The 13,916-nt window shown below is 37.5% G+C and overlaps 1 protein-coding gene across 1 annotated transcript in view; it reads left to right on the plus strand.

Annotated features, from left to right (window-relative positions):
- Nucleotides 1–1,896: 1,896 nt before the first annotated feature.
- gpc1a (glypican 1a) overlaps nt 1,897–13,916 on the plus strand; it is a 32,517-nt gene continuing 20,497 nt past the window's right edge. Inside the window, exon 1 of the mRNA XM_077226245.1 lies at nt 1,897–2,564. Within this exon, the coding sequence (XP_077082360.1) occupies nt 2,408–2,564 (157 nt within the window). The 5' untranslated portion in view covers nt 1,897–2,407. The remainder of the gene's footprint in view (nt 2,565–13,916) is intronic.

Here is a 13,916-nt window from a genome sequence, read left to right on the forward strand (position 1 = left end):
ATCTGAGCACGTTCTTCATCTCGTCTGCGGGTTATATTTTATTTTCCTGTCGCAAAGCTGTGGTTTGTTGTTGATCTGAACCTGTTTTGTATCAATTACATATTTTCTGACAACATAGCCTAGGCTACTCTGTTATCTAGCCGAGCGATGTTTGCAATAAACCAGTCACGCCCAGAATGCGCAATTGAGTCTTCATGTCTTTCAGCAGACATGTTGTAATTTATGCTGCTTTTTTTAATTAGCTGTGTCTTATTATTTAGATGCCAATTAAGCTGTCATGTTCTCCAGCCACAGTGAAACCCTTCATTTTGCCGTTGCTACTTTTTGTGCCAACAAAGTACATGGCAACTGTCATAGAAATACTGGGAAATTGGCGTTGAAACTGCTTTGGAGTAAAGGTGAGAGGTTTATTATTCTCTTGGTGCGGTCAATGACTCACTTTTCATTTTTCACCCAGGCGTCTATATGATCAAACAGGTGCAATGTGCGCTTTTTGTAGTTGTGAAAAATAATTATTCCTCTTAATATGCAGCTGTGTAACCACCATGTAATTGAAATGAACCCGCTCAACATAAACCCTGAGAATCTGAGTGCTCTTAATTAAACATGTTTGGACTGGAAAATAACAGGCTTTTGCTGCTGACTGTATTCTCGGTTTCAACCTATAACCGATTCAATCTGTTTTATGATCACGTCCATTTAGTATCTCACCTGAAAATCAATTGCCGTGCAGGATACATTGTGTTAGTTGTCGGGGAAGGCGGCAGGGGGCGTCTGTTACCTCCTGCAGGTGTCTGGACCCCCCAGCCCTCCTCTTTTATTCAAACACAGGGCTGGACTTGTTCAGGGATTTAGGGAAATCCGAAATTCGAACGGATTGTTTCAATGAATCGACTCAAATGATTCATCACCTCAAAATGTTCCTCGAATTATTATTATTTATTTATTTTTGCTATGAAACCAATGTTTTTACTTAAGTCACAGTGTTTATTACTATGTTTTTGTTAAGATTTATTTTATTTTATTATTAACCGGATATTAAAATGTATCCACAAAAAGATGTCTAGATATCCAACTCACTATCTATCTATCTATCTATCTATCTATCTATCTATCTATCTATCTATCTATCTTTGGTTCTATCGTTCTGTCTCTATCTATCTATCATTCTGTCTGTCTATCATCTATATATCTATCTATCCATCTATTGTTCTGTCTCTATCTGTCTGTCTATCATCTGTCTATCTATTGTTCTGTCTCTATCTATCTATCCATCTATCGTTCTGTTTGTCTGTCTATCTATCTGTCTGTCTTCTATCTCTCTATTTATCTATGGTTCTGTCTCTATCTATCTATCGTTCTGTCTCTATCTATCTATCCATATTTCTGTCTGTGTAGTAGCTATCGTTCTGTCTATCATCTATCTATCTATCATCTATCGTTCTATCTCTATCTGTCTATGGTTCTATCGTTCTGTCTCTATCTATCTATCATTCTGTCTGTCTATCATCCATATATCTATCCATCTATAGTTCTGTCTCTATCTGTCTGTCTAACTTCTATTGTTCTATCTATCGTTCTTTCTCTGTCTGTCTATCATCTGTCTATCTATTGTTCTGTCTCTATCTATCTATCTATCTATCTATCTATCTATCCATCTATCGTTCTGTTTGTCTGTCTGTCTATCTGTCTGTCTTCTATCTCTCTATTTATCTATGGTTCTGTCTCTATCTATCTATCTATCTATCTTTCTGTCTCTATCTGTCTATCTATCCATCTTTCTGTCTGTGTATAGGATAGCTATCGTTCTGTCTATCATCTATCTATCTATCTATATATCTATATATCTATCTATCTATAATCAGCCTAAGTTCACTGATCTTAACTAGTTATCCCAGTCTGTGCACCAGTCAGACAAAGCGATGTTTCTATGAATAAGCGAATCGATTCGTCCGAATCATTCAAATGAACCGATTCAAAACCACTCGTTCGCGAATCGGACATCACTATTGTTCGGTGAGAACGGGACAGTAAAGAGACAGACAGCACAGGAGCGCACAGCAGCAGCACTGGGCGCTTTAACCAGATATTCCTACAACAGTATTTACTGTTTATATTACAGTAGCTACTTGTAGGGATATTATAAGTTATGCATTATTAATAGGCTAGTGCGTAAAGACATGAGCACCAGAAACAGATCCCCACCGGACTGATCAATAGGCTAACGCATCCTCTTTCATCAGGACCACCGGCTTTAAACCTGGACGTGCATTTACATCCCTAAACAAGTGGATTTTTACTATAGTATCCTGCTGTTGTAGGAAGAATCGGATGCTTTGATTCGCTGTGTGAAGTGTTGAGCATCAGCGTCAGTGGACTTCATCCTCAGTCTCTGGATCCGGACACAATGGATCTGACAGCGGTCGCGCTGCTCGTGTCGCTCGTCTCCGTGTCTCTGTCTGCGGATAACGCGGGCGGTAAAGCGCGGAGCTGCACGGACGTGCGCCAATTCTACAGCGGCAAAGGCTTCACGTTAAACGGCGTCCCGCAGTCCGAGATATCAGGTATGAATTATCAGTGACTGTGGTCATTGTTACAGGTACTGTCTCATTCATATTCAACACTGACATTTCTCTCTGTGCGTTGACTATGTTTATGACTACACTCACAAGAATAATTAAGTATCTATCTATCTATCTATCTATCTATCTATCTATCTATCTATCTATCTATCTATCTATCTATCTATATATATATATATATATATATATATATATATATATATATATATATATATCTGTTTGTCTGTCTGTCCTGTTGTCTTCAGTCTGTCTCTCCACCTGACACGCTCCTTAATGTTAGGCGAGGTGCATGTTCTTATTAAGTTCACATGAACAGATGGAGGGTCCCAAACAAAAGCTCTACGCGCCCCACCGAACAGAACAATAGACGAAACTGTAACTGCTGACACAGGGCTACACCTGGCATAATGTTGATCACGAGCGAGCTTTCCCATTAAAAATGACCTTTCGTTTCGTTCATCAGTTTTATTTAGACACCCACCTGATGTCTGGATCCCCATGTGGTTCATCTCATCTCAACAGTATGTGGTCCCTGTAGGTCATGTTACGATGAACACCAGATTCGTAGGTTTTCCCCAGGGATGCAGTCTAGGAGTAAAAAAACCTCACTGTAATTGCAATTTGTGGTATTAATCAGTGGTTGTTGGCGTTATTAGATACACATAGGGCAGTGAGGTCAGTAAATCGTGGCATTTGATGAGCAAGTCTCATGATTTTCTTTGTCATTTGCAAGTAACAGGCAGCAGCTGAAATCCGTGCAGTCAGCAAGTGACTCGTAGCTGGAGCCAGGGATTTTTAATGTTCCCATTAGGGGCCAAAAAAAATCTTGGCAGGTTGTGAATCTGTCCCATGCATGCTGGGTAGTATGAAATCTGCCATCAATATTTATGACACAGCCATCTTTTTGATAACAGGTCGCACATTATAACCAGTAATATGTCACAAATCAGTTTGGGTAAACATGCAATTATATCAGTGCATGATGTGCTCCCAGTTTTTTTTTTTTTCTTCCCAGAATTCCTCTGGGATGCATATGTCTAATTGTGCTGTGTGCCCATGAAGCCAAAGGAGATAAATTATCGCACATGTGCCACACTCACACACATAAACACTTGTAAATAAAGCTCAAACCATGAAGGAAACATTGCCAATATTCACAATGTACTTTTTCTATAAGATAATGAAAATATATCCGTACAATATATATCCTGCCTCCTCGTTGTATTACACACACACACACACACACACAAATACCGTACACACTGTACAAATATACTGTACACACAAGCATAGACGCAACACCTCCTCGGCAGTCGCCTTCAGTAATAAGTGTATATTTGAGGCATTATACATTGGCATCCTCAGCAGATTTGAGAGGCTGGGAGAAACAAAGAGTTCCTATTGGCCTAGAGGAAATGCTCAAGGTCATCGCCTGCGGTCTCAATGACAGAAGGGGGAGACGAGGAAAATGTAGCCAGTGCCGGCCGCCCACCACCGTCTCGTTGGAGACCGTCTCAAAATCTTTTATTCATTGTTCAAACCGTCGAAATAAGTTGTTCGTTTAAAAGCTTTAAAGTGGTTGACAGCCAGATTGTGTTTGTCTGCTTGAAGCGTTCATGTTTATTTAAATGAGATCTATTATAAGTTAGTGGCTAAATATAAATTACTTAAGTTGTGTTGTTTTTAGTTTAGACTTTATTTCCATAACAAAACTTAAAAGGAGATATTTATAGCACTATGTTCAAGCTGCTCTTTTCCATACAATGAAAGTGAATGGGGACTACGGCTCTGAGGCAGGATTTTCTGTAAAGAACCTCTTAAATGTCAGCCTGTTCCTCGTTCACAGCTTCAGAAGACCTGGAATAAGTCATTTGGATTACTTTTGTGATGTTTTATGATGCTTTTTGGAGCTTAACAGCCCCAGTCCCCATCCACTTTCATTGTATAGAAGAGTGCAGCTTGAACATTTTTCAAAACATCTCCTTTTGTGTTCCACCGAAGAAAGAAAGGATGAGTAAATGATGACAGAATTTTCCTTATTTGACTGAACTCTTAGAAATATGTCACGTTAGAGACTTTAAATGCAAACAACATTTCATGTTGAGTTGAGTCGATTAATCGCGAATAATCGCATCTAACATTGACAGAACTTTAATTTGATTCAAATTGCATGATTCATTTTTGCAATATTTTGACAACAGACAATGATTTTCACAGAATATTATATGTAATGGTAACACAATGTTGTTTAAATGTTGAACTGACATTCTGGTTAGTTAAACACTATGTCCGAAATCGCATACTGTATAATAGGCAGTACATTCGGTTTGAAATTTACTTCACGACCATTCAAAAAGTACATTCTATATAGTATGAATGTGTGTAGTTTGAATGAAATTCAGATGCACTATCTCCGCCATGTTGTCACTGCCATGTGACCCACGGCGTCAGTTGCGTTGCTTCACCACCATTCATAAATCCTCTCCCGTGGCCTCATGGGATAGTAAAGTGTCAGTCGAATGCTCACTTCAGAATCTCACCGGAAGTAGAAGGTCATCCTGGTACTTTTCACCCTCTGTTATTCGAAAACTATGTATTCGCACACACTACTCTGTTGGCATACTGTTTTTCACACACTATGTAGGCTATCGGACGCAGCGACAGTCGTCATTTCTGTAAGATGTTATTTTGATGCCTCTTTAACTGGTGTGACAGTGATACCCACACAGTGCATTCTGAGTTGGAGGGTTTGAGGTTTCCGCCTCGTTTGGTTTTAGCATGTTTTAGAAAGAGCTGATCATAAACCATCACCTAAAGGTCAGAGAGGAACCAGAGCTGAATGCCGCTGTCTAGAATTACCGACGCAACTAGTGTCTCTCCCATTTTTACAAACACAAGAGGCAGCGTATTGTTCAACAGAGGGGACTACGTGACACTTTGAGCCCTGCGGTCGAAAACAATGACAATCTCACATTTCCCTCAAGAAGGCCGTGAAGACAGGAGCCGGGTGGGGATGTGTGCGACCTCGCGTTTGTTTGTGATCGTAACTTTGATTTTTTTTAACAGATTTATTTCCAGGTTTTGAAAGCGAGATCCAAGTATCCGCGGTGTTGACGAATTAGTGATGTTTGGACCCTTGTAACGTGTAGCCTGGTTTCAGACCTCAGCGCTGGCTCATGTTTGCTGTTCTTCTATAGAGCGAGGCGCACACACACACATGAGCCCTGTGTGAAATGAAAGAGGCACACACCCATGTTCTCAGCCACATTGACACACACACACATCCAACCCCCATAGATCAGACAGGGTCTGATTCGGTTAAGCTTTTCGCATATATCAAACCTGTTTCGCACATGCAGATTCAATAATACAGTCGTTCAGTGGAGAGTGACAATCAAATTCGCTCATTTGACGTTGTTAATTAGTTTTACGCATCTAATTTCTGTTTGCACGAGTGTCACACATTTTAATCCTGTGGTAATTCCTCACAAATGATGGAATTATTAGGCATGAATTAACAGATATATTTTTCTTAATCATAATTATATACAATTCTGCATATAAATACATATAACACATAATTTGAATATCACTCATAAATATTAAAATTATATATATATATATATATATATATATATATATATATATATATATATATATACACATGTCCATGTGAACTAAAAATTCAAAATACGCTGCATATGATGAAAATTAATATATGTAATTCAATTCAAAAATAATATTTACTGTAATATCAAATCGTGTAAAATGTGGCTTTATTTGTATATTGAGTATGAACTGATTTCATTATTATTCAAAATTGAATACTGTTATTAATTATTACTATTATATTTAATATTTTTATATATTAATGTTTAATATATTTACAAAAGATTCTGTCATGTAAACAAAAAATGCTTCATATGATTCTAAATGAACTAAAATAATATTTACTGTAATATTAACTTGGCTATATTAGTTTAGATTAAATTATTAAATAATATTTTTAGATATTAAGGTTTAATATATTTATAGAATGTTCTGCCATGTAAACTAAAAATGAAAAATAGGCTTCACGTGATTCTGAATATATTCATTTAAAAATTCAGACATTATAAAGTATGAACTAATTGAATTATTATTTAAATTATACCTTGTGTTATTAATCATATTATTTATTATAAAGTTGTTATATTATTAACAATTATTATTAATATATTTCACATTTTTATACATTAAGTATAAAGTCCTGTAATGTAAACTAAAAATGTGCTTACTTTGATAACAGTTAAATTTGTCATAACATTTACTGTAATATGACCACATCCACCAGGTTACATAAGTTTACATCAACAGAAGTATTTACAAAGGTAAGATCATGTAGAAATAGTTCTATTTCTTGTTGTCTATACTGAACATTTCATTTTTTACAGTCTAGTTTTAGCAGTTTCAGCTTGTGCTAGTACACACAGTACCAAGATATTTGTGGCGAATGCTCATGTTTTGGCAGATGAATTGTGGAACCGTGATTATCTGAGGATAATTACACCTTCTCCCACACAGCCTCTCTCCCTCTGGCCCGCTGATTGTTCTTTTGATGCACGGGAGTGTTTCTCAGCAGGGATCTGCAGTGCACCGTGAGGCTTGTTAGAGCCCAGATCATGCAGATCTGATCAGATCTTACACCCTCTTGCCCTGCCACTGATCGCGAATAAAAGCACACCTGCGCTGAGGTACACGCAACACCTGGAACCACTGACAAGCCTTCTTTTGTTCAGGAGCGTTTGGAACGCTTGTAGAAGTTGGAGTGGACACGTCAAGATCTCTGAAAAGCATCGCTTGTGTCCTGAAAAAGTGTGGAGGATAAACGTAGACATTTCTTCACATTACAAATACAGAATAAATGCATTTTTCAATAAGGTTCTATTTGTTAACTACATTAGTTAACATGAACTAACATTAAAAAATACTTCTAAGCTTGTTTTTTAATCTCAGCTAATATTCATTTCAACATTTAATGCATTATTAAAATCAGATGTTGTATCTGTTATTAATATTTAATGAACCTATCTAGCATGAACTAACAATGAACAGCTTTATTTTTGAGGATGACGGCATTTCCCTTGCATAATAGATTATTGATATATATATATATATATATATATATATACAGTATATATGTATCTTTTTATATATATATATATATATATATATATATATATATATATATATATATATATATATATATAATATATATATATATATATACTATATATATATATATTGGGAGTCAAAAGTTTAGAATAATTATAATTTTTATGTTTTTCAAAGAATTATTTTCTGCTCAAGGCTGAATTTAATAGTGTGAAATAATATTACATTTTTAAAAGAACAGTTTTCAGTTTTAATATATTTTAAAATGTATATAATATGATAAAGACTTCTTTCAAAAACATTAACAAATCTTAATTATTCAAAACATTTGACAGCCAGTGTAATGTATTGTAAGGTTGGAGGGTCTAAATTAAATGTATCTTTAAAACTAGGTTCACGTGACCTGCTGTGGTAGCTTCTACCCAGTGACATTTACATTTATGTAAAATCCAAAGCAACATCCATTTCATTCAATTTGATCAGTTCTTACATTCCCTGAAAAACTAACCCTTAGTCTTAGCATTCTTATCGCTTTGCGCTACTGTAGCTATGCCTCAAAACAAAGAAGTGAACGTTGAATTTAAACCCAAAATTCCACTTGATTGTCGACAAAATCTACCCTTTCAACAGTTGATTAACCTTCACAATATATGTAGCAATCATATACTGAAGCTGTCATGTAGCAGTTAGCATTGAATTAGCTATAAACCCAGCCATGTTGATGTTGTATATCGACAGCACTCTTGCCTTACATAAATCCTTGATTAATTCTTACTCTCCACAACTACAATAGAAAAAACCCTGACACATTTGCTTGTTTCAGCTATAGGGTTCATTGTTTAAGCTATGCTGTTAGCACCTCTCTAGCTGATTAAATACATGAAATGGCTCCTTTTGTGATTAGTCTTCACCAGCCGTCGACAAGTGTTCGTCACCTCATGCTCTTCGTGTTATTCACAGTGTTGTGAATAATTCACAGTAGCGCCCAGCGTTCCTTCAGCCACTTTGCTCTGCCAATATTAATTGCACGTTTTTTGCGTCAGCCAATTTGCTGTCAGGTTATCTCGCTGCCAACACGCTGGTGAAAGGGAAGAGAGTGAGTGATGAAGACGGAGATGTGATTATTATCGCTGTCAGCTTCTTTGTTCGAGGAACATTATACTGCTTGAGTGGCAGAGACACAGAGTGCTGTGAAATGTGTGTTTTCTCGGGATTGAACAAGATTTCCATGAGCGAGATTGAAAATCTAACATGTATGTGCATGTCCTGTGATTTTAAAGAAATTTGGGTCTCATTCAGTAATTATGACTTGAATAATTCATATTTATAAGCACAATACAACACAACATAAACATGGGCTTTCCACGCTATTTTTTTCTTCTTTTTTCCCCCTGCCAAAACCAGTTTAACCACCTCACAGCTTGAGCTTAATGCAACTTTTCTTATTACTGTGTATGATTAACTATATTTAAGATGAAATAATCATGAATAAAAATTAGGGCTGGGCAAGTTAACGCGTTATTATGGCGTTTACGCATTTATTAATTAATGCCGACAATTTTTTATCGCACGTTAACGCAGTTTTTTTTATTATAATTTTGAAAGTCCGTTGCTCACTGGCTCTGAATACACATAGGCCTCCAGTCAAACCATGATCACAGGAGGGGTTGGATGTTGGTCAGCCAGCAAATAACCCACCCAAACAAGCAGTGAAGAGAGGCAGGTTCTCTCTGGTGAACAGTTAAAGGGGTGATGAACTGAGAAATCAAACTTTTGACATCTAAGAGGTCACCATATTATAAGAATATCCTGTAAGTTTCAGAACTGAAAACGTCCTTGTTAGTCCAATAAATGCTTTTATTGACACCAGGCTCAGAAAACGACTCGTTTTTCAAACTGGGGAACTATGACGTCAAAGAGGATAAAACACCACCCCCGCAGAAGAAGATCAACGCCTACTTCAACACGGCCGGTTTAGCCCCGCCCACCGATTCGCGCATTACAGGCATAGCTAAATAACATAGGCCTACCTCGTGATGACAAACCGGATCGAGCTACCGAGCAGTAAACATGCCGTTTACTAAATATTGTGCAGTGCCTGGTTGTGGAAGAAGACAGTCGCTGCATAAGCTTCCTCTGCATTCCAATAGGAATGCATGGTTAAAATTTATTTTTAATGAGGTTTCAGCCGATGTGGGTAACTTAAAACATTGTCCGTTTGTTCGCTTCATTTCGCCGAGGACTGTTTTGTAAACAAGACACAGGTCGAGACAGGATTTTTAGACCGATTAAGATTGAAAAACGGTGCTGTGCCTTCTATATTGGATCCGACAGGAATGGTGCAACACACTTATGTGAGTAAAATTTCTATAAAAACATTAAAGATAGCCTACATTAGAAGTAGCATAAACAATTAACAATAACTTACCACGCTGTCACAGGCTGAAGTATCCGTTGTATTTGAGGTGTTGTTGGTTCATTGTCCTGCGATTCGGGATCGGACTCTGGGTCGAACATGTATGGGCGAATCATTCCGGTTGCCATTTTACAACATTGGAAGTTTTCAAAACAATTTCCCCCACGTGCACTGACGAGTGAGTTGAAACTCATTATTATGCAAAACTGTTATCCACTCACAGCAGTGGGCGTTTACTTCCAAGTCTTCAATGCGAGACGCCCATACAAACCGAGCGTTTTTGAGCTAGGCTCAAAACTAGGGTAGAAAATAGCCTATTACTTATTCATTTTGATGTTTTTGAATGTAAAAACCAAGCGAACGTCATAAGTTGACCTCAGACAACAATATATTTTTTTTTAAAAAGCCACTTCCCAGCAAACACAGAACGTTCCCGAATGGTCCCATGAGGTTATTTTTTTGGGAACCAAACAAGAACGTTATAGGAACGTTCCATGTAGGTTATTTTTAGGTTCCATTTTTATAACGTAAGGAAAACGTTCCGGGAACGTTCCCCTAACGTTAAGGGAAAGTTCTAGGAACGTTCTGGGAACCAAAAACTAACGTTCCCAGAACGTTCCCAGAACCTAAATTTGTTTGCTGGGTTCATGACCCCTTTAAAGGGTTGCGCTCCGCGAGTGAATGACAGGCGCTCTATGGATAGCAGGGGCGCCGCTAAGGGGGGAAAAGTTAGGACGATTCTAAGGGCCCACACAATTTTGGGGCCTCCAGAGATCGATTTTATTAATGGAATAGGTGCAGTAGGGGGCCCAACCTCATATTCTTTCATAGGACCCAACATTTCTAACGGTGCCCCTGATGGATAGTACTATAACACCTATAGATAATAACTATTTAGATTCTGGAAACTCACTAACAGCGAGCCGACGACCAGTCTCTCTTCTAATGATTTGTGCGTCGCGCCCTTTATAAAAAGTTATAGACAATTCAACTTCGGCAACGAGCGGGCGCTTGCGTGAGACGAGCATGACCGCAACAGTTGCACAGGAAAGTACCCGCTTGTCGCTGCACCTTGTGCTCGACCACTTCACCTCACTCTTGGCTGATTTATACTTCTGCGTCGGACTTACGCCGAAGACTATACGCTATAGACTACGCGTTGGTTTTCATTTATATCTCTGTGTCGTTGTCCGCGTTGACGCGCAATTACACATGCAGAGGGAGCATGTGAAACCCGGGGAACGGTTCTAGCAATCACAGCGCTTGTGGTACGCGTAGAATTGACGTTACATTTTTGGAGAGGTGCACGTCAGGGTACGCCGAAGTGTACGCGCGCTACACAGCTACGGCGTGAGTATAAAGTATAAATTGTTTTTTTTCTCTGTTAAATGTAATCTTACATGGGAAACCATGGCATGACCAAACCTAAGCTACTATAAGTAACGTTGGTCGACTTATATCTGTAGTGATCATGACCTCTGACTACTACATAGACTGTTTCTGCTGCTCCCTGATAAAAGATACCTGTTTATACCTGTTCAGAAAAAAAACTGGACTCGTTTTAACAAACTAGATAAATGGTAATGCCCTGGCAGTGGCAAATAGCTTTGTTTAAATATTTGATTTGATTACATTAAAAGTTGAGATTTGAGATTACTGTGTAAAGGGAATACTGCTGGTATAAAAGCACCTTATTTGTTTAGTTATTGCACTTTTTTGTATATAGCAGAACATTAATCGCAATTAATCACAAGAAACTCATGCGATTAATCGCGATTAAAAAATTTAATCGTTGCCCAGCACTAATAAAAATACATCTTAAAATTCATCTTAACGCTTTGGTAAGTCCACCCAGAGTTTTGCGTACTTGTTTTTTCCCCGTAAATTTAGAATAAGTTTGAGTATGTAAGTTATTGATGAATGATGATTTGTTCTTGAAAATGTTCGTACGCAGATTTCACATGCAAATTGGTGGATATGCATGGTTAGTAAATGAAACCTTTTATCTTTTATCCGGTGTCCTAACAACAGGGACACCAACATCAACATATCACATTAGGGTTCAGGGAAGGTTTTGACATCATCCTCCGTTGACTGTATTAGTCAGGTAATCTCTTTAGGGTCTTGACATTGAGTGAATTATCAGCTATTTACCATTTACTCATTAAGCGTCTCCTTGTAGTTGTATCCAATGAAGAAGAATGCCTGTCAGACTCTATTAAAGGTGAAAGTGTGACGTTCGGGACATGCTATGCATGTAAGTATTTCAAGAGTTGTGCTGAGGTTTAGTTTGATCGCCATAAAAAGGTAGCTACTAACCAAAGTCTCCCATTAGCTACAGGAAATGTTAGCAAAACATGTTTTCCCTTCACTATTACCGTGTTTGCGTGTTTAGCAACTCAAAAATGAAGGTCTGTTTTGGTACAAAACAATGCTAACAATGCTAAATGCAAATAATAAAATGCAACCAAATAGTCATGGGTTGTTAGAGTAGCAAAATAAGTGTGCTAATCACAAGTGAGGAGAAAAAATGTCCCAAATCGTTTGTTGTTGATGTCAAAGACAGTGTGTCCAACTCTGTGACAACATTAGCGCAAATTCATCTGTCACTTGGGAGAAGCTAGGTAAATTAACGCCGACAAGTTGCATAGCATCAACGTTTAAAATCGTGAAAAAACTGCACTGGGTAAAAGAAAGAAGAAAAAAAACGACCCAGACAGGTCAAAGATCATTTAGAACTGGTGTGTGATATCTGAAATGAAGGTAAAGAAGACCAAATTTGAGGTTGTAAAAAGTTGCATCTGAGATTTTTTTTTACAAAGCGGAACCGCTAATGCAAAATGGTAAAAGCCCCGATAAATGTGTAGCAACTTCAAAAGCAAAACATATATGCTCTCTGTTAAAGACACACTTGTGACTCCTTGCGTGACAGCTCGGGGATTAGGATTTCTTTAAGACTCAAATACTCTGTTCGTAATCCAGGAGCTCGTAATCCAGATTTTAGCAGCGGCAAGCATGGCAATTTGAGAATGTCTCAATGACGTTGTTAGAAAGCAAGGATTTCAAGTTAAAGAAAAGCACTCAAATGACCCCTTTACATAGCATTAGCTTACGTTTTCAGTGATCGGATCACGTTCGGAAAGCACTTGAGCTGTCAATTTGACTGACCAGGTTGTAAATGTTCCAGAAATACATAAAAAAAATTCCCATTGTTTTTTATTGGTCGTTAAAGTACGATTGTGCGGATTTTGATAATTTTGATTATTTTTTATTTTGCACGTGCAATTTGAGTATGTTTAAGTTAAAAAAATTATATAATATAAATTAAGGATAAATATAATACTAATTTATGTAATTATATAAATGTACTTTTTATAGAAATAAAAATTCAGTTAAAAAATAAATAACTGAATATATAGCAACCAAACACACTCAAATTCATTATATCTGTTCCTGGTGTGTTTTGTTCATTTGTCTTGACCCTGTCAGCCAATGCGACAGACCATTAGGCTGATGAGATTTATTTATTGTGACATTTTTTATTGTTTGAGTGGAAGCAATTATGAAGAACTTATTATTTTGCATAATGGCTTGCCGTTCCAGTCACGGCACGTTTTCCTTGCTCACTGGAGGATCCTCACGCACTGAATGACAGCCACTGCGGTCGATAAAACTCACTGAGGGATTATAAAATGAATGCATCATACTGAGAATGATGGGACATTATCATTTGCTGTTTTTATAGTCTACTTAGTAAGCACATT

Source organism: Siphateles boraxobius, unplaced genomic scaffold (assembly GCF_051911475.1).
Source record: "Siphateles boraxobius isolate OS27281-9 unplaced genomic scaffold, OSU_SipBor_1 13, whole genome shotgun sequence".
Classification (NCBI taxonomy): domain Eukaryota; kingdom Metazoa; phylum Chordata; class Actinopteri; order Cypriniformes; family Leuciscidae; genus Siphateles; species Siphateles boraxobius.